This window comes from Dendrobates tinctorius, unplaced genomic scaffold (assembly GCF_039654945.1).
Source record: "Dendrobates tinctorius isolate UK_male_01 unplaced genomic scaffold, ASM3965494v1 ptg000014l, whole genome shotgun sequence".
Classification (NCBI taxonomy): Eukaryota; Metazoa; Chordata; class Amphibia; order Anura; family Dendrobatidae; genus Dendrobates; species Dendrobates tinctorius.
The window spans coordinates 4,325,964-4,348,626 of NW_027361682.1; the positions used below are offsets into that span (position 1 = coordinate 4,325,964).

General features: G+C 44.1%; 1 protein-coding gene across 1 annotated transcript in view; it reads left to right on the plus strand.

Moving 5' to 3' along the window:
* LOC141074234 (uncharacterized) overlaps positions 1–22,663 on the plus strand; it is a 54,816-nt gene that overhangs the window by 6,944 nt on the left and 25,209 nt on the right. Inside the window, exons 2-3 of the mRNA XM_073561826.1 lie at positions 5,903–5,993; positions 17,190–18,102. Of these exons, the coding sequence (XP_073417927.1) occupies positions 5,903–5,993; positions 17,190–18,102 (1,004 nt within the window). The remainder of the gene's footprint in view (positions 1–5,902; positions 5,994–17,189; positions 18,103–22,663) is intronic.

Below are 22,663 nucleotides of genomic sequence, written 5' to 3' on the forward strand. Positions count from 1 at the left end.
GGGTTTGTTAACCTCTGGACGATGGAGTACGGGAGCCGTAGCGAAGGCTTGTTTTAAGGACAGGAAGGCATTCTCGGCCTCAGACGACCAGACGTAAGGGTTGGCCCCTTTGTGGATCAGAGCGGAGATAGGACCGGCCAAGGAGGCAGGGGCTGACCTACCGCCCATGCAGCCCGTGCATTGCACGGGGGGCACCTCCAGCCTCAAGCACCGCATGGCTAATTATTCAAATTAGCCATGTAGAGCGCCAGGCACAAGGAGGAGAGGTGCCAGCCCTGAGGTGAGATGATAGCGTCAGTCACGCTGTGCTGTGCTGCTGTGGGGGAGGAGAGGAGACAGACTGTCTCACTCACTGTGCCTGTGGCGCCGGCCAGACGGTGGCTGCACCCGCAGGTCAGTCAGTCACTTGTGTGTGTGTGTATGTTTGTGTGTATGATGCATGTGTGTGTGTCTGTGTGTATGTATGTGTGTATGTAGGTGGAACCTGGCCCTGGAGGAGATGCAGACATGAGGAGAAGACTATGATGAGCAGTAAAGGCCATGATGCCCGGGGTGATGGGAGAAGGCCATGAGGGGTAATGGGAGAAGGCCATGAGGGGTGATTGAAAGAAGGCATTGATGGGATCATAGGAGTGATGGGGATAAGGCAATGATGGGAGTGATGGGGAGAAGGCAATGATGGGAGTGATGGAGAGAAGGGTGTGATGGGGAGAAGGCAATGATGGGAGTGATGGGGTGATGGAGCAGGCAATGATGGGGAGAAGGCAATGATGGGGGGTGATGGAGCAGGCAATGATGGGAGTGATGGGGAGAAGGCAATGATGGGGTGATGGAGAGAAGGCAATGATGGGGGTGATGGAGAGGGCAATGATGGGGTGGTGGGGGAAAAAGAAATGATGATGGGGTGGTGGGGGAGAATGCACTGGTGGTGGTGGAAAGGGCAATAATGGAGGTGGTGGAGGAGGAGGAAATGATGGAGGTGGTGGAATGGGCAATGATGGGAGTGGTGGGGGAGAAAGCAAAGACAGTGGTGGGGGAGAAGAAAATGATGGAGGTGGTGAAGAGGGCAATGATGGGGTGGGGGAGAGGACAATAATGGGATGCGAGGGGAGGAGGACAATGAGGGGTGTGGGGGATTGGGATGTTAGGAAGGGGGACTTATAATGGCCTTAGGAACAGGGGGAGGTGGAGGAAGACGTTATCGCTTATTATGTCTAACACAGTCCCTTAGTATATAGTGTACTCACTATGTCTAACACAGTCCCTTAGTATATTAGTGGACTCACTAATTCTGTATAACACCACCCTTAGTTACATAGATTCCTCTTTTATTAGGTATAACACGTCCCTTATTATGTACCATCCTCTCTAGTTATATATGGTGCCGTCCCTTATTATATAGCTTCCTCTGCTGTTATGTATAGTGCTGTCTCTTACATAGTGTATTCTTGTTAATTTTGTTATTTACAGTGCCCTCTTTTATTACATAGTCCCCTCTCTTGTTAGATATAAAATGACTGCTGATGGAGCAGCCGGTGACCAAACTACCAGTCCATCAGCTCCTCCATTAGAAAGGAAGCTTTCCCATGCTCCATCAGTCATCATTGCATTATACAGCTAACAACACAGGACGGTATGTAATAAAAAACAGGGCTCTATATAATTCAATATGTAAGGGACGGTACTGTACATAAGAGGGGGCACTGTGTAAGGGACAGCAATATACTGTACATAATAAGGGAGACTATGTAATATATATACATGTATGTGTGTGTGGCTACATAATATCAATATCAAAATATATATATATATATATATATATATGTATATACACATGTAACTTTGACGCCATAAAAGGAGGGGGGCCCAGACACATTTCTTGCACAGGGGCCCCAAGCTGTCAGTGTCCGCCCCTGCAAGGAGGAAAAGTGTGGGATGAACTGGCGGTAGTAATTCGGGAAACCATGGAACCGCTGGAGCGCCTTAACACTATGGGGACGTGGCCAGTTGAGCACGGTGGACACTTTTCCTGGATCCACGCATAAGCCAGAGTCTGAGATGATGTAACCCAAGAACGGTAGAGAAGACTGTTCGAAGGCGCACTTCTCGAGCTTAGCATAAACACGATTCTCCCTCAGATGCAGAAGTACTTGTCTGACCTCTTTTCTATGGGCAGACACATCCGGGGAGAACACGAGAATATCGCCCAAGTACACCACCACACAGGAGTACAGTAGGTCCCGTAAAACATCATTCACAAACTCTTGGAACACTGCGGGGGCGTTGCACAAACCGAATGGCATGACTAAATACTCATAGTGTCCGTCCCGGGTGTTAAAAGTGGTCTTCCACTCATCTCCGGGGCGGATACGGATTAGATTGTAGGCTACGAAGATCCAACTTAGTGAAGATTCTTGCTCCCCATAGCCGATTGAACAGCTCCGGAATAAGAGGAAGTGGGTACTTGTTCTTGATCGTGATATCATTGAGACCCTGGTAGTCAATGCAGGGACGGAGGGATCCAACCTTCTTCTTAACAAGAAACCAGCGCCCACAGGCGAAGAGGACTTCTGAATAAAGCCTCTGGCCAGATTCTCCTGGACATACTCGGTCATGGCTTGGGTCTCGGCAGGGGACAGTGGGTAAATTCGACCCCTAGGCGGAGTAGAGCCTGGAACGAGGTTGATCGGGCAGTCATACGGATGATGCGGAGGCAGGCTCTACGCTTTCTTTTTGAAGACGTCCGCAAAGAGCCAGTAGGCTGAAGGCAGGTCTTCAGGCACCGAAGTTGGCCGAGTAGAATCCACTGGCTGGACGGGAAGCAAGCACTTTTTCTGGCAGGACTTTGCCCAACGCAGAATATCACCGCCAGTCAAGGATAGGCTCGTGAGCTCTTAACCAAGGGAGTCCCAGAAAAAACGTATGGGACAACGAAGGCAGAATGTAGAAGGCTAGCTTCTCCCGATGCAAGGCTCCGATCTGTAGCTCCACCTCTTCGGTTACCTGAGTAACGGACTCCCGCAAGGGCTTGCCGTCGACTGAAGCTATCTGCCGAGGAGTCTCCAAGGACCTGAGAGGAATCCGAAGCTTTCTGACCGCCTCGAGCTGAATGAAGTTTCCTGCCGCACCAGAATCTGCGTAGGCCACCTCAGAGAAATGCCTAGAGCCCAGATTCTATAGAACAGAGAGGGTCAAGGGTAGAGAGGTGTCACAGACACCTAGGGAGGCCTCTCTTACCTGTCCTAGGCGGAGGAGTTTCCTGGCCTTTCGGGACAGGAACGCAACAGATGGGAAGCACTCCCACAGTAGAAACAGAGACCTTGTACGAGTCTCTCTTTACGGCGCTGTTTCACCAGCTTGAGTCGGTCCACCTGCATGGGCTCCGGTGCAGAGGCCGCAGAAGATGCCACGGGAGTATGAGTAGCCGAAGCTAGACAGGGAGGTCTTCTCAATACGAGTCGCCAGGGAGATTAAATCCTCTAAAGAGGTTGGTGTGTCCTGACCCGCCAGCTCGTCTTTAATTCGACCCGACAGACCTCGCCAAAAAGCTCCTACCAAGACCTCATTGTTCCAGCCCAGCTCGGAAGACAAAGTACGAAATCGGATGGCTTATTGGCCAACAGAGTGGGTACCCTGGTGAAGGTTAAAAAGGGGCTAGGTGGTGGAGGCCAGGCGACCCGACTCATCGAACACCTTATGAAAGGTGTCCAGAAAGGTGGAGAGTTGCGATACTAGAGGATCATCACATTCCCAAAGAGGGTTCACCCAGGCTAAAGCCTCCCCCTCTAAGTGGGACACCACAAAGGCCACCTTAGCTCGGTTGGTGGGATATTGCTGCAGCAGCAGTTCAAAGTGTAGTTGGCATTGATTTAGATACCCCCATCATAACTTGGGGGTCTCCACTATACTGCGGAGGTTTACCTAAACAGGGAGGCGAGTGTGGGGCTGAGGCCTGAGCAGGAACAGAGGAGGCGGACTATAAGGAAAGGAGTCGGTTATCTACCGACGCCATATAATTGAGAATGTGGGCCTGGGTGTCGCGTTGCTGTGTGAGCTCCTATTGGAGACTGGCCAGCTGGGAAACGTCAGAGGGCTGTAAGGCCGACAAACGGGACTCCATGGATTTCAAAATGGGCATAATCCTCGTCTGCTTCTCCCATAGGAACACCAGTTCCTTTTGGGCAGTGGTCAAGGTACCAGCGGGGTCCATGGGTTGACTATACTGTGAGAACTTGGGACTCCTAAAGTGAACCCGCAGGGCCGTGACAACGAACCTCCCTCGAGTGAGATGGCCTAGTGAACCACCCCCTATACAGGGAGTGTCAGGGACAGGCCCAGGGGAGACTATCACCGCAACAGCTGGTACCCAGGGATGGGCAGTAGGAGACACAAGCGGAAGACAGGACGGACTAGCAGAGAGGCTGGCAGCGGGAACTGGAGACCACAGGGGAGACAACTGCCGATTTGGCAGAGAGAGGCTGAAGAGGAACAGTCTGGAGGGGTATGGCGACACAGGAGGAGACAGACACAGGCTGGAGCAGGCGAGCACAAGGAGAAAGCACAGAGAGGGACCTAGGTAAGGACTGTGGGAATGGTAGCGCAATAGCGCAAGACCAAGCAGGTAGGCAGGGAGCAGGAGACGCAGGGAAGCGTGGGGCCCGAATCATTGGTGAGGCTCAAATGATAGTCAGGCACAGCCTAGTGGGAGAGGCTACCTGATATGCAGAGCGTGCCGCAGGACTTCTGAGTCAGGGTCCTCCCGGGTCATAGAGATGTGGAGAAGGAGCGGTCGTGGTCGAGCAGGGAGATGTGCGCCGCCTGAGTGCAGTGCAGGAGGCGCGCACGTGCACCCAACGGGAGCCAGGAGCTGGCCGCGAGACAGGAAGAGGAGACGCCGGGTGATGCGCACCAGCTCCGGGAGCATGCCGGGATGCCGAGGATGGGTAAGTATTCCAGGGCTCGGGGGGGGCGGCGTAACAGGAGGCGTAATACCGCTCTTTTGTTTTCAATGAGAGAACTGCTTGCAAAAAATGTCTGGTGGCGGCTTATCTCTTAGAGAACAAAAGGATCTGCAATCGGACATCATTATCACCACTGACTTCGTCAGAGGTAGCGATACATGTCAAACTGTCGGAAAAACTCAGTGGTAACCATTGACTAGGCCAACCCTGGTTTAATGTGTATGCAGGTCTGAGCTATTTATTAAAAGGTAAGTGCACCCTTAGTAGTCGTGCACACAATATCTGTTTGACAAACCTAGCAAAATTTTTAAGCGGAAGGTGCTTCAGTCAATGCAAGTGTCCTTTGTTTTAAAGGTTCTTTCTTTCATCTTTTCAGTAATTTTTCTGGTTATATTTTGGCGGCCTGATTTTTAGTTATTGTATTGAGTAACCTAGAGAGCAGCTTCCAAGTCCAAGGCACAGCGAGAATAGTCTGGTCAATTTTGTTAACCGCTTTAACTCTTTGAAAACCTGAAGTACAAAAGACTAAACATATGAACAGCAAGTTATCTAGACATTGCAGTGCAGTATATGATGATTGCTTCTAGAGTTTATTTCTTGCTATGTAACTCACTTGAAAAAATGTAATGTGTACATACCTTTAGAAGACGGAACATTACATAAGTGTGGAAAGTTGCTTTGACTTTGCAGTGCAAGTGTTCATTGTCTTGCAGATGGGTTCCAGGTAGAATCTGCCTGAAAAAGACTTTGTGTACATATACCCTCTGTCTGACTCACCAGTTGGGGGCAGGACCCTTTGCCAAGTGCACCTCGAACACCAAATAGGGTGTCGTTTTTGGTCGCCATGTTCACTTACTATTATTTCTGTTTTTTTGTTTTTTTTTAATAATTTCAAATGACTTCTCCATCTGTTTGTGAGTTTTACACTATATATCTTTCAGGGTACTGATCTGCCCCAGATTAATACTACAGAGACATATGTGAGTGGTGATGAACGGTGTAAAGAGGAGATTACTACAGATAACCGTACAGGTGAGTAGTGATCACTAAATGCAAAGAAGTCACAGGTTCTTCTCAGTCACTGGATGGTATAATGATGTTTGAAATTTTTTTAAGGATTGTTGCACTGAGGTTTTTATGTGTAGTTGAGACTTAAAGATTTATCACTTAAAAAGGTTATCCGGTCCAAAATGATGTCTGCAGTTACTCTATGAGTGCGCTGTGAGGATTTGCAAGTTTCTAAGCCAGCTCCGGACTAGTGGGCGTGGCCTCGTTCTCAGTGGCGTAACTACAAAGTTATCGGCCCAATGCGAATTTTCAAATGGGGCCCCCCCATGCCAAAATACATGCACATCTCCGCTCCGTACACCTCGTACACACGCGGCTCTGCTCTGCACACCTCGTTCACGCGCGGCTCCGCTCCGTACACCACGTACACACATGGCTCCGTTCCGTACACCTCGTACACACACGGCTACGTTCTGTACACATCGTACACACACGGCTCCGCTCCGTACATCTCATACACACATGGCTCCGCTCCGTACACCTCGTACATACGGCTGCCCTCCATACACATTGTACACACACGGCTCTGCTCCATACACCTCGTACACACACTGCTGAGCACCATACACATTGTACACATACGACTCTGCTCCGTACACATTGTACACATACGGCTCTGCTCCGTACACATCGTACACACACGGCTGCGCTCCATACACATTGTACACACACGGCTGCGCTCCATACACATTGTACACACACGGCTGAGCTCCATATACATTGTACACATACGACTCTGCTCCGTACACATCGTACACACACGGCTGCGCTCCATACACATCGTACACACACGGTTCTGCTCCGTACACTTCGTACACACACGGCTGCGCTCCGTACACCTTGTACATGCACAGCTCCGCTCCGTACACCTCGTACACACGCTGCTCTGCTCCGTACACCTCATACACACACAGCTCTGCTACATCCACACTGTAAACACCTCCTGACCCCACACATAAACTTACCCCATCCAGCACCATGACAACCAGCACAGCAGAGTCCTCCTGCATACACTGAGGCTCCTGATCATGTGACCCCCTGACTCCTCCCCTCCTGTGACCTCATCGCAGGTCCTGTACACACAGAACAGCCATCATGCGCTCCTGAATGCGTGCCTTCCCCCTGCACTCTGTAGTCATGGAGCTCCATGACTGGTCACTAAGAGGTGTCGGCAGCAGGTCTCATCCTCCATCACGTGAGACACTGGGGGGGTGGAGTGCAGAGTTCAGGGGGAGGAAAAACCGAGTCCATGCTGGAGGAGGGGCGCAGGACGTGATGGAAGCCCAGGTCCCACAGGAAGCCTGCTGCTTCTTTGCTGGACTGGGCCGGCCCCTAATCACTCCAGGGCCCCGTCGCAGCTGCGACCCCTGAGACCACAGTAGTTACGCCCCTGCTCGTTCCATACACTTGTATGCCATACCCCATCTAGTGAACAATGAGGATGAATGAACTCATGGAGATCAACATCCAACACTGCGGAGACACCATCACATGTTTCTCAACGCAGTGATTCTAGAGCAATGCCCCCATCCCTTATGGGAAATATGCAAAAACATGCAAAACACAAGCCGCGGAGACACCATCACATGTTTCTCAACGCAAGCAATGACCAGCCAGGTTTTTCCCCGGGAAGGAACAACCACGGGAAGGGCAGTCTCCAATGAAGGAAACCACCTATGCCAAAACATGGTATCCATCCACAGACAGCTGTTTTGGGGTATTGCCCCTCATCAGTGTGGAGTAGGCAATACCCCGAAACAGCTGTCTGTGGATGGATACCATGTTTTGGCATAGGTGGTTTCCTTCATTGGAGACTGCCCTTCCCGTGGTTGTTCCTTCCCGGGGAAAGACCTGGCTGGTCATTGCTTGCGTTGAGAAACATGTGATGGTGTCTCCGCGGCTTGTGTTTTGCATACCCCATCTAGTGACGCGGCCGACAAGTGGATGTGGGCCGACTAGCGGGCGCGACCACGCTGTATACTAGTATATGAAGCGAGGCCACACACACTAATCGGGTTCTGGTAGGGAGTATGTACACTGCGTGCAGAATTATTAGGCAAGTTATATTTGAGAGGATTCTTTTTATTATTGAACAACAACTATGTTCTCAATCAACCCAAAAGACTCATAAATATCAAAGCTTAATATTTTTGGAAGTTCAAGTGGTTTTTTTTTTAGATTTGGCTATCTTAGGAGGATATCTGTTTTTTCAAGTAACTGTTACTGTGCAGAATTATTAGGCAACTTAATAAAAACCAAATATATACCCATCTCACTTGTTTGTTTTCACCAGGTAAACCAATATAACAACACAAAATTTAGAAATAAACATTTCTGACATTCAAAAACAAAAAAAAAAATCAGTGATAAATATAGCCACCTTTCTTTACGATGACACTCAAAAGCCTTCCATCCATAGATTCTGTCAGTTGCTTGATCTGTTTACAATCAACATTGCGTGCAGCAGCCACCACAGCCTCCCAGACACTTTTCTGAGAGGTCTACTGTTTTCCCTCCCTGTAGATCTCACATTTTATGAGGGACCACAGGTTCTCTATGGGGTTCAGATCAGGTGAACAAGGGGGCCATGTCATTACTTTTTCTTCTTTTAGACCTTTACCGGCTAGCCACGCTGTGGAGTATTTAGATGCATGTGATGAAGCATTGTCCTGCATGAAAATCATGTTTTTCTTGAACGATACCGACTTCTTCCTGTACCACTGCTTGAAGAAGGTGTCTTCCAGAAACTGGCAGTAGGTCTGGGAGTTGAGCTTCACTCCATCCTCAACCTGAAAAGGTCCCACAAGTTCATCTTTGATGATACCAGCCCATACCAATACCCCACCTCCACCTTGCTGCCGTCTGAGTCGGAGTGGAGCTCTCTGTCCTTTACTGATCCAGCCTCGGGCCCATCCATCTGGCCCATCAAGAGTCACTCTCATTTCATCAGTCCATAAAACCTTAGAAAAATCAGTCTTAAGATATTTCTTGGCCCAGTCTTGACGTTTTATCTTATGTTTCTTGTTCACAGGTGGTCATTTTTCAGCCATCCTTACCTTGGCCATGTCCCTGAGTGTGGCACACCTTGTACTTTTTGATACTCCAGTAACGTTGCAGCTCTGAAATATGGCAAAACTGGTGGCAAATGGCATCTTGGCAGCTTGACGCTTGATTTTCCTCAATTCATGGGCAGTTATTTTGTGCCTTTTTTATCAACACGCTTCTTGCCACCCTGTTGGCTATTTGCCATGAAGTACTTGATTGTTCGGTGATCACGCTTCAAAAGTGTGGCAATTTCAAGACTGCTGCATCCCTCAGCAAGACATCTCACAATTTTTGACTTTTCAGAGTCTGTCAAATCTTTCTTCTGACCCATTTTGCCAAAGGAAAGGAAGTTGTCTAATAATTAAGCACACCTTATATAGGGTGTTGATGTCATTAGACCACACCCCTATAGATAGCAGAAGAAATTTTTGAACCCCTCTCCATAATCTTTGAAAATTCTTGGAGAACAGGAGAAGTGCCAGAAGACTGGAGAAGAGCAAATGTTGTTCCTATCTTCAAAAAGGGGAAGAAGGTGGACCCAGGCAACTATAGGCCGGTGAGTCTGACTTCTATACCAGGAAAGATCTTTGAACAAATTATTAAACAACATGTATGTCAATACCTGGATAAGAATGAAGTGATTAAACAGAGTCAGCATGGGTTTGTAACTAATAAGTCATGTCAGACTAACTTAATTTCCTTCTATGACGGTATCACTGATTGGGTGGATCAAGGAAATGCTGTAGATATAGTATATCTTGACTTCAGCAAAGCATTTGACAAAGTCTCTCATAAAATCCTTATTGAAAAAATGACTAAGTATGGAATGGACAAGGCAACTGTTAGGTGGATTCATAACTGGCTTAGTGATCGGACCCAAAGAGTGGTCGTAAATGGCTGCACATCCAGTTGGAAGAATGTCTCAAGTGGGGTACCACAGGGCTCTGTCCTGGGCCCTGTATTGTTCAACATCTTTATCAACGATTTAGATGAAGGAATTGAGGGTAATCTGATTAAATTTGCTGATGACACAAAGCTAGGAGGGATAGCTAATACTAGAGAAGAGAGAGAGAGGATTCAAAAAGATTTAAATAAACTGGAGAAGTGGGCAGCAACTAACAGAATGATTTTTAACAGGGAGAAATGCAAAGTACTACATCTGGGCAATAAAAATGAAAAAAGCATATACAGAATGGGAGGAATAGGGCTAAGTGACAGCACATGTGAAAAAGACTTGGGTATACTAATAGATCACAGACTGAATATGAGTCAACAGTGTGAGGCAGCAGCAAAAAAGGCAAATGCAATTCTAGGATGTATTAACAGAAGCATACAGTCTAGATCACGTGAAGTCATTATTTCCCTCTACTCCTCTTTGGTCAGACCTCATCTGGAATATTGTGTCCAGTTTTGGGCACCACATTTTAAAAAAGACCTCAACAAACTGGAGCAAGTTCAGAAAAGAGCGACCAGAATGGTGACCGGTCTGCAAACCCTGTCTTATGAGGAAAGGTTGCAGGATTTGGGAATGTTTAGTTTGCAAAAGAGAAGACTGAGAGGAGACTTAATAGCTGTCTACAAATATCTAAAGGGCTGTCACATTGTAGAAGGATCAACTTTATTCTCATTTGCACAAGGAAAGACTAGAAGCAATGGGATGAAACTGAAGGGGAGGAGACACAGATTAGATATTAGAAAAAACTTTTTGACAGTTAGAGTGATCAATGAGTGGAACAGGCTGCCACGAGAAGTGGTGAGTTCTCCTTCAATGGAAGTCTTCAAACAGAGGCTGGACAGACATCTGACTGGGATGATTTAGCGAATCCTGCTTTGAGCAGGGGGTTGGACCAGATGGCCTAGGAGGTCCCTTCCAACTCTACGATTCTATGATTCTATGATTCATTCAGAGATGCAAATCACCTGATTTACATAATTGGCAGTTGGCTTTCAAGCCTATACAGCTTGCAGTAGGACAACATGTGTAAAAAGGATGATGTGATCAAAATACTCATTTGCCTAATAATTCTGCACACAGTGTATAACGCATACGTGCAAGCTTGTCCCGGCTCAGAAATCCGTGAATCCCCGTAGCGTGTGCGCTGGGGTGAATTATAAGTCTGCAGTCACACAGAGTAAACTGCGGATTTGTCATTTTGGACTGGACAACCCCTCCTTACTGCCGAAGCCTATTTTTACTTTCCTGACACAGCACCATTTTTCAACTCGGACCAGTGTCAATTTATGTGGTAATCACTCTTGAATGCTTCAACATATTCAAGTGTTTCTGAGAATGATTTTTTGGGGCACATTGTAGTTGTCATTAGAGCTAAATATCAGTTGATATGATTTGCGTTTAGCTATGAAAAAAATTGAAATTTTATGGCAATTTGGAAAAATTTGCAATTGTTGAACTTCAAAATTTTCAGCCCTTAAAATAGATAGCCATACCAATAAAAATAATCAAATAATTATTAAGTAACCCTTTCTACATGTTTAATATACCCCAGCATCATTTTTTTAAAACATATTTTTGTGTTTCAATAATTTTTATTAGGATTTTTAAAATTTTTAAAGGAAAAAATGGAACAAACACTATGCAAACAATATACACACAACAATTCCGTAGGAAAGGAGAGTACAGTGAGGAAATGGTGGGGGTGAAGGACATAAAAATTTTTTTATCTGGAAAAGAAAACGTCAGAGGAGATGGAACAAGGAAATTTTCTATAAAGATAGGGAAAAGGAAAGTAAGAAGTACACATTACTTGAAACTAACCCTAATATTAGTTGCTTTTTAACATTAAACAGAACCGTATTAAAGGGAACCTGTCAGCAGGATTGTGCACAGTAACCTACATAGAGTGTGAGGTCGGCACCGTTATACTGATTAAAATGATACCTGGTGATGAAATCCGTCTTGTGGCTGTTTCTTAATCTTTATTTTCAGTTTTACGTTACTGAGATTCTCGTGCCCTAAGGCGGGGGTTGGTGTACGTGGTGCTCTGATTAGATATTCATAATGCAGACTGCTGACAGGTCACTGATCCCTCAGTCTGTTTCACTGTCTAAGTTGGTGATATTTAACGGAGGATGATTAAGTGAACTTAAAAGAGCATTAAAAAGTTCTATTATGTATTCTATGAAAGCAGTATTATCTTAGGCAGGACTATCCTCTATGGATTACCTAGTTATTATCTCATTGGTTAGGGATTGTGCAGCATTAATGGTAAAGCTGTTTATATATTTAAGTGAATTACTGCCAAAGACATACTTATAAGTATCCTTGTCAGGACCGCATCCTGAGTTCTTCCGGCTCATGTAAGAGCTGACAGGGTAGGTGACATCATTTGACTTCATAATAAGATCACTACTCCCAATTTGTGCCCTTACGTGGGATTAACTTTCGTTGTCATCTGAATTACTCTGGCATTCCCCTATGCACAGGAGCATACAAAGATAGTATATTTACAGTAATTTTTCCCCATAGAACTGCTACCAGAGACATCGGTATATGAATCCTGGTTAAAGCCACACTCTGAGCTTTCATTGCAGGGATTGAAAAAGCTTTTGGCACACAGGTTGAATCCCCAATCCCATTCTGTACCTCTGTGAGGGACTCGTTTGAGTTGTCAATCGAGTATCCTAGACATTCCCCACTGCATTCATTTCACGCTGTGATGGTCTTCAGTATGGGAGAAGGGTCTCAAACGTTCCCTGGAACTGGGACCCTCACTATCCCTTTCCTGGAAATACTGTTGAAGGTAGATAGGCCCAGGTCTCCGACCTTGCTATGCTGCTGTTTAACCCTAATCTGATCCCATGGCCCTTTTAAAGTAACTCACTTTGTCCTGGGATTACTGAATGGACTTTCTATAATGGTAACTTCAAAAAATGTTGAATTAGCTCAAAAAGTTGTATTTTCCCAAGAAGAAAAGGAGAAAGTGGACCTCTCAATTTGTTCAATTTCTTTGGAGTATACCTATATGTCATGGAAAACTACTGTTTCCATGCACAGTGCTATTGAAGTGATCGCAGTGTTCGGCCTGGCAGTCCTGTTTTGCTGGCTGCCGGCCCTTTAATTCCTTTTTGCACCTGCACGCAGCTTTCACTATTGAACTCTGTGTTGCATGCAAATAAGGATTATGTCCTGATGTTGGCCTGTGCTAGCATCTGTACATAGTTTTTGGGAGGTGCTAGCGTGCAATTCTGTCATGATGTGAGGATCTTCGGTAAGGAAAGGGGGCCTCAAACTTCCCTGGAACTGTGACCCTATCTGTCCCTGTCCTGGGGGGCTCTTGAAGGTAGAAAGGCCTGAGTATCTGACCTTACTATGTTCCTGTTGAACCATGATCTGTCCACTTCCACACCCCATGAGGCATGGGACAGAAATGTAAGGTAAACAAGACAAAGACAAAACAGGGATAACAGAAAACCTCTACCATACAAAAGCTGTAACCAACAGTAAGGGGGAGGATACGAACAGAGAGGAATAAACTAAATTAGAACAGGAACCAGGAGCTGGCATAACTGTCTCCTCCTTCGGACAAACTAAACATGAAGAGGAAGCCAGGGCTGCAGCTCATCCTGGGCTTCCAATTCATGTTCAGTTTGTCCGAAGGTGTAGACAGTGAATCCAGCGCCGATTGGGCACTGGGCATCTAGTGTCATTCCATCGCATCTCCGAGACCGCGAGGAATAACCAAACATCTGAAATCGAGCCAGCACTGGGGGCAAGTATAGGCTTCATTTTTTTTATCGGTGCCGAACATTTAGTTTAAGAAGGGGTTGTCCCAGTAGTGGACAACCCTTTTAACTACCAAAGGAAACTAAACCCATTTAATATGGGACACAAATCACACCATCTCTAAAGAAGACATGCAATTCATTTCCCGATGTGATCGTCTAATTCCAGGTCTTCCAGGTGGACGTAACATTCTCATGACTGATTCAATCTCGTCCCACTGAAGACATTAGAGGTAGCCCCATGTCTCCAGTGATGTATGTGCTCCAGGCTCAAAGTCTCCTAGTGTTTATGCTCCAGTGTCTCCTATGTGATATACAGTTGTGGCCAAAAGTATTGACACCCCTGCAATTCTGTCAGATAATACTCAGTTTCTTCCTGAAAATGATTGCAAACACAAATTCTTTGGTATTATTATCTTCATTTAATTTGTCTTAAATGAAAAAACACAAAAGAGAATGAAGCAAAAAGCAAAGCATTGATCATTTCACACAAAACTCCAAAAATGGGCCAGACAAAAGTATTGGCACCCTCAGCCTAATACTTGGTTGCACAACCTTTAGCCAAAATAACTGCGACCAACCGCTTCCGGTAACCATCAATGAGTTTCTTACAATGCTCTGCTGGAATTTTAGACCATTCTTCTTTGGCAAACTGCTCCAGGTCCCTGATATTTGAAGGGTGCCTTCTCCAAACTGCCATTTTTAGATCTCTCGACAGGTGTTCTATGGGATTCAGGTCTGGACTCATTGCTGGCCACCTTAGAAGTCTCCAGTGCTTTCTCTCAAACCATTTTCTAGTGCTTTTTGAAGTGTGTTTTGGGTAATTGTCCTGCTGGAAAACCCATGACCTCTGAGGGAGACCCAGCTTTCTCACACTGGGCCCTACATTATGCTGCAAAATTTGTTGGTAATCTTCTGACTTCATAATGCCATGCACACGGTCAAGCAGTCCAGTGCCAGAGGCAGCAAAGCAACCCCAAAACATCAGGGAACCTCCGCCATGTTTGACTGTAGGGACCGTGTTCTTTTCTTTGAATGCCTCTTTTTTTCTCCTGTAAACTCTATGTTGATGCCTTTGCCCAAAAAGCTCTACTTTTGTCTCATCTGACCAGAGAACATTCTTCCAAAACGTTTTAGGCTTTTTCAGGTAAGTTTTGGCAAACTCCAGCCTGGCTTTTTTATGTCTCGGGGTAAGAAGTGGGGTCTTCCTGGGTCTCCTACCATACAGTCCCTTTTCATTCAGACGCTGACGGATAGTACGGGTTGACACTGTTGTACCCTCGGACTGCAGGGCAGCTTGAACTTGTTTGGATGTTAGTCGAGGTTCTTTATCCAACATCCGCACAATCTTGCGTTGAAATCTCTTGTCAATTTTTCTTTTCCGTCCACATCTAGGGAGGTTAGCCACAGTGCCATGGGCTTTAAACTTCTTGATGACACTGCGCAAGGTAGACACAGGAACATTCAGGTCTTTGGAGATGGACTTGTAGCCTTGAGATTGCTCATGCTTCCTCACAATTTGGTTTCTCAAGTCCTCAGACAGTTCTTTGGTCTTCTTTATTTTCTCCATGCTCAATGTGGTACACACAAGGACACAGGACAGAGGTTGTATCAACTTTAATCCATGTTAACTGGCTGCAAGTGTGATTTAGTAATTGCCAACACCTGTTAGGTGCCACAAGTAAGTTACAGGTGCTGTTAATTACACAAACTAGAGAAGCATCATATGATTTTTCGAACAGTGCCAATACTTTTGTCCACCCTCTTTTTTTATGTTTGGTGTGGAATTATATCCAATTTGGCTTTAGGACAATTCTTTTTGTGTTTTTTCATTTAAGACAAATTAAATGAAGATAATAATAACAAAGAATTTGTGTTTGCAATCATTTTCAGGAAGAAACTTAGTATTATCTGACAGAATTGCAGGGGTTTCAATACTTTTGGCCACAACTGTAGAAGATTGAATAATCTGAGTGACAAACATGGGCAAATAGTTTATAAACTATCAGCCTTGTGGGGATTTTCAAGGAGCGACATCCAACATCAACACTTAAGGCTGGTGGAGGTGGATTAATAATGTGGGAATGATTTCTTGGCACATCCTGGGTACCCTTCATAAGGATGTTTTTACACTGTGGCTTACTTATTGTCGCTAACCAAATTAGTTTCTTCATGGCAGCTGTTTAACCTGTGGTACAAAGACCCACAAGGGTTGAATAGTCAGGAGGCAGTGTGAAGAGATAGTTCAATATGAAGTAGTGGCTGTGTGAGGGGGATAGTTTGTTACAATGGGCAGTAAGAGTCATGGATAGGGTGGAGAACATAGTTTGTAAGTAAGGGACGAGTATTATCTGACAGAATTGCAGGGGTGTCAATACTTTTGGCCACAACTGTATATGCTCCAGCCCTATTGCATTGTATTCTATGTGGTGTATTTGCTCCAAACACATTGTTTCTTATGTGATGTATATGCTCAACTCCCAGTGTATCCTATGTGATATATATGCTCAAGCCCTATTGCATTGTATTCTATGGGGTGTATTTGCTCCAAACACATTGTTTCTTATGTGATGTATATGCTCAACTCCCAGTGTATCCTATGTGAAGTATATACTCCAGCCCCATTGGCTCCTAAGTGATGTATAGTTACCAAGGCATGTGTCTCCTATGTGATGTATATGCACCACTCCTGGTGTCTCTCGCTATATAATATATATAAAGCAGTCTTGGTGTTTTCTATGTAGTGTGTACAGCAGACCTCCCACTGCTTGAGTTTTATAAATGTAACCTGACCAGTGATGAATTGCCCACTGAGTAGACATGCAGTGTAATATACATCTCTGTTTGGTACAACTTTCTGCTATGAATTCTTTACAAAACTTATCACAAATAGTTGTCTGCACTCCAGACCAACCCAAACCTGGAAATGCAGATGGGAGTAGCAATATCATTAATACCCTCTGACATCACAGCCCTACCAAAGAGATGCAGCTCCAGCCATCATATTAGGGGTGAGTTAATAAAATGTTTGACCAATATAGCGGGTAGAATGGTAGAAATATCCAAATGGCCCCTGGCAGAAAACAGGTTACTCACCCTGATATAGCTGGTAATGACTGGTGACATACAAAGTGAAACATGAATCTATGGAGAAGACGACTGCAACAGAGAAGTGAAAAATTGAAGCAACACAACCTGGAGGTGTAATATCATAATCTAATAGTCCTTGCTTTGTGCTCTACTTTCTTAGTCAATTGATAATTGATTTGTATTACAATTTGTATGAAAATATATAAAATCCAGTATATAATATTGCTATGATTTCAATGCAGTATTATTGAAAAACAATAAATTCACTTTTATTCTTTTCAGATGACTGTACCAGGAGCTCAGAGGGACATCTGATATTCTCAGATTTTGCAGCAAATGATCATAGTATTACACCACATACATATGAAGAACATGCTATTATCACAGATGCACCTCAGTCGCTTCTCAGAAAAAATCTTTCATCTGATTATTTTCAGCAGGTCCTTTCTTTTGCTTCGTCAATTACCGATATGCAAAACAAAAGTAATAGAAGGACTGGTAAACATGAACTAGCTCTTAAAAAAGTAAAACCATATTCATGCTCAGAATGTGGGAAATGTTTTGATAAGAAAGCACATATTGTTATACATCAGAGAGTTCACACAGGGGAGAAGCCATTTTCATGTTCAGAATGTGGGAAATGTTTTAAACAGAAATCACAGGTTGTTGTACATCAGAGAATTCACACAGGAGAGAAGAAATTTCAATGTTTGAAATGTGGAAATCGTTATAGTGAAAAATCTAAACTTGTTGTACATCAGAGAATGCACACAGGGGAGAAGCCATTTTTATGTTCAGAATGTGGGAAATGTTTTATGCAGAAATCAAATCTTGTTAGACATCAGAGAATTCACACAGGGGAGAAGCCATTTTCATGTTCAGAATGTGGGAAATGTTACCAACAGAAATCACAGGTTGTTGTACATCAGAGAACTCACACAGGGGAGAAGAATTTTCAATGTTCGGAATGTAGGAATTGTTATAATGAAAAATCTAAACTTGTTTTACACCAGAGAATTCACACCGGAGAGAAGCCATTTTCATGTTCAGAATGTGAGAAATGTTTTATGCAGAAATCACATCTTGTTAAACATCAGAGAATTCACACAGGAGTGAAGCCATATTCATGCTCAGAATGTGACAAATGTTTTACAGTGAAAGGAAATCTTGCTAGACATCAAAGGACACATACAGGGATGTAGCAATTTTTTTTATCATTTTATTGAATACATGAGTAAGAGAAAAAAAATGCAAGTTATTGTAAAGTCACAGATGCTTAAAAGGACACATTTCAGTACCCAGAGGTACCCCATAGTAAATGGGTCACTCTGCTTGGTTGTACAACAGATCAGTTTTGACCATGAATCCTGTTTGCTTATTCCAAAAATGTAACTGAAAAAAGAACTTTTCTAAACAAAAATGTGAACACAGCCTGAGGCTGTCAGCCAAAAAAGAAGACGTCTCTTTTTCATTTGATTTGTAGAGTAAAATTTCCTGTTCAAGTGATTGTGTCTATAGAAAAAACTGACGACACTTGTATGTCATCCAGGTAGTCATATGAGTGCTGTTTATTCTTCACTGAGCAGTTGATATGAGAGGCTTTGGCAAACCAAAAAAATAGATGAAACAGATTGAAAAAACGAACTCACAGTCCAAAATGGGTCCAACACATAGAATTTTTTTTTTTTTCAATTTATAAACAGAATAAGCAAATGCCTGATTGAGGCCTAAGTCTATATTTGCATTCTGTATTGGGGGGTCACATCTTTATACATGATATTACGTGACCCTAATGTGCCCATTTCGGTCTTCAGGACAATTTTTTTTTATTAATTGTCCCATTTCAAGAGCCATGGTATTTTTTTTATTATTTTTCATAATCATATAGTGGCATGTAAAAGTTTGGGCACTCCTGGTCTTTCCTAACAATGATAGTGAACAAGCCATAATAAAAGGCTAATTGAGGTCTGAAACCTTGGTCAAAGTTATCTGAGCACACAAATCTCCAAGGGTGCCTAAATGTTTGCATTGGCCCATTTTCCTTTTTGTAATTTTTCAAAATGTAAAAGATGAAAATATATTTTTGCCTGAAATACAGGTGAAATGTGTCATCTTTAACTTTAGGCCTTTTAGAGATCATTTCATCTTCAACTTGCTTAACTGTTCACAATACCAATAATTTTAACCAGGGATGTCCAAACTTTTACATGCCACTTTAGCTGTATGAGAGCTTTTTTTTTTCATGAGTTGTATTTGTCAGAGGCAGGATTAAGGGGTGCATATAACTTAAGTGACTTTTATTAACTCTTTATACAGAGAAATAGAAAAAAAACAGCAATTCTGTTGTTGTTTCTTATGTTTTCAATTTTCCGCTATTCCTGTGCTGCACTAAGGCATTACTTTTATTTTGTGGGTCCGTACGATTGTGTCTTTACTAAATTTATATATTTGTATTTACGTTCTTCTACTTTTGTAGAATAAGTACTGTGTGAAAAAAAATAATTTGTTTTTGTGCCATTATATTCTGAGAGCCAGACTGTTTACTATTTGCTGTCAGCGGAGATGTATGACGGCTTATACTTTGTGTGAGAAGTTGTCGTTTTCAGTGGTGCTTTTTTCTGGTACTTATGACATTTTGATCACGTATTATTTTTTTTTAGTGTACAAAAGAAACAGCAATTAGAAATTGGTATTTCAGTGGGGTAAGCTATAGTTCTCACTGGTGCCATTTCTGAGACAGACAACTTTTCTAAGCTTTTTATTCCATTTTGTTATGAGACCGTATGAGCAAAATCTAGCAATTTTGCTTCCTGCATATTTTCTTCTTATGGTGTTCACCTTGAAGCGTTAATACCGGTATCGTTTTAAAGTATGAGTTAACTGCATAACTTCTGCAACAAATCAGTTTTAGAAATGCATTTTGTTTGCTGTCCATTTTATGCAAGTTTCTCCTTGTGAACCATGAAACACCATTTATTTATTTTTTAACGGCACAGAACTCCATTGTACAAATATATGAACAGATGATCAGTGTGAGGGGTGGGAAAAGATGACAGAAAGTGTGTGGGTGAGGTTATGGTAAACAGCCTTAGAAAGTGGAAAAGGAGGAACTGAGCTTGTGCTGTGCTAGTGTTAGGCATCTGGTTTCTGCATCTGCTTTGCAGGAATCCAGAGCCTCACATTCTGCGTTCTCCTGCTGCCCATCTACTGCAGAGAAGATTACTTTGCAGCAGACGGCTCCAGAGACTAAGTTCCTCTGTGTTCCTTCTGGGCATGCTCACGAGACGATCTCCCATTAGATATCGGGAGTCATGTGCCCAGGTCCTGTTCCAGATCTCATTGGTCCATCTCGGAGATCTGGAAGGTCCCGCACGGCTATGGAAGGCGCACATGGCCGTTCCGCCATGCGCTAGTATAGACTATACCTGCTATGTGTGAATGGTGACGGATGCATGATTCTGGTGACTGACTCATTTGAAACCCCTTCCCTCTGATAATACGCATGTGGATAGGGAATTAGTATAGCAGTCAGTGCCAGTCAGTGGCAAGCCTTAAGCCACTGTGCCCACCGCACCGCTACGCTAGCATCCGACATCGCGCTTGCTTTCTGGCTTTGTCATCGAGCGGCATTGTCCTACGCCACACTGCAGTTGCAGCCCTCCTTGGCGTCTGCAGAAGCGACGCCACACACACGGTAGGTCTAGAGGGATGCAGCTCCTCTGTCTTGGGTCCTGCTCCTGTGACCAGATACCGTGTGTGCATCTACATGAAGCCTGTGTCACTAACAGGTTCAGCGTTTTGTATGTTTTTTGTTGTGGCACCTCTGTGATGGGGCTGGCTGGCACTTTTCAGCCTGGGGGGCAATCACAAGGCAGTGGCCCTCCAGTTGCGGTGCTTTTGCCCTGCTTATCTCTGGCCGCTGCATTAAAGAAGCAGAGATAACAGGGTGGTACATAGATATGGGAACAGAACGGAGCTAGCTGCATATATATGGAAGCAGAACCAAGTTTGCTGCCTACATAGATACTGCAACAGAAGCAAGCTGACTACATAGACATGAGACTGGAACCAAGATTGCTACGTAGATAAGGAAACTAACTGGAGCTTACTACAGAGATATGGGAGCCGAACCGAGCTTACTACAGAGATATGGGGGCAGAACCGAGCTTACTACAGAGATATGGGAGCCGAACCGAGCTTACTACAGAGATATGGGGGCAGAACCAAGCTTACTACAGAGATATGGGGCAGAACCGAGCTTACTACAGAGATATGGGAGCCGAACCAAGCTTACTACAGATATATGGGGGCAGAACCGAGCTTACTACTACAGAGATATGGCAGCAGAACTGAGCTTACTACAAAGATACGGGAGCAGAACCAAGCTTACTACAGAAGTATAGGAGCAGAACAGAGCTTGCTACAGAGATATGGGAACAGAACGGAGCTTACTATAGAGCTATGGGAGCAGAACTGAGCTTACTACAAAGATATGGCAGCAGAACCTAGCTTAATACAGAAATATAGATCAGAATGGAGAATACTCCAGAGATATGGGAGCAGAACCAAGCTTACTACAGAGATATGGGAGCAGAACGGAGCTTACTACAGAGATATAGGAGCAAAACGTAGCTTACAATAGAGCTATGGAAGCAGAACTCAGCTTACTACAAAAATATTGGAGCAGAACCAAGCTTACTACAGAAGTATAGGAGCAGAGCGGAACTTACCATAGAGATATGGGAACAGAACCGAGCTTACTATAGAGATATAGGATCAGAACCAAGCTTACTACAGAAGTATAGGAGCAGAACGGAGCTTACTACAGAGATATGGAGGAGAACCGAGCTTACTACAGAGATATTGGAGCAGAACCTAGCTTACTACAGAAATATAGGAGCAGAACCGAGCTTACTATAGAGATATGGGAGCAGAACAGAGCTTACTACAGAGATATGGAAGGAGACCCGAGCTTACTACAGAGATATAGGAGCAGAACTGAGCTTACTACAGAGATACAGGAGCAGAACCAAGCTTACTACAGAAGTATAGGAGCAGAACGGAGCTTACTACAAAGATATAGGAGCAGAACCGAGCTTACTTCAGAGATATGGGAGCAGAACTAAGCTTACTACTGAGATATAGGAGCAGAACCGAGCTTACAGAGATATGGGAGGAGAACCGAGCCTTAAGAAAAAAATAATGGAACCTGAGTGCCCCTATCAAAACTAATAATGTCCCCATTTATAACAAATAATGTCCTCTGAGTGCCCACAAAGCTCTGAATATACAGAATGATGGCCATACATACCACAGAACAAAATACGATGGTCCCCAAAGCCCTTTATTATACATTGAGGACCCCAGATCTCCCTATATATAGTAAAATGGCTACATAGCCTCTATATAAAATAAGATGTTCCCATTGCCCCTAAATATAGTATGATTGTCCCTAATGACCCTATATACAGCATGAAGGTCTTCCTGTCCCTATATATAGTATGAAGGTCCCCACTGCTCCCTGTATATAGTATGAAATCTCCACTGCCCCCTATGTATAAACAGTTGAAACCAGAAGTTTACATCCACTATATACTGTATAAAAATACAAATCTGCATGTTTTTCTCAATATCTGACATGAAATCAGAATAAACCTTTCCCATTTTAGGTCATATGTGTCTTTATATAGTGTATGGAAACTTCTAGTTTCAACTGTATAGTATGATGGCCCCACTGCCCTGTATATATAGTATAA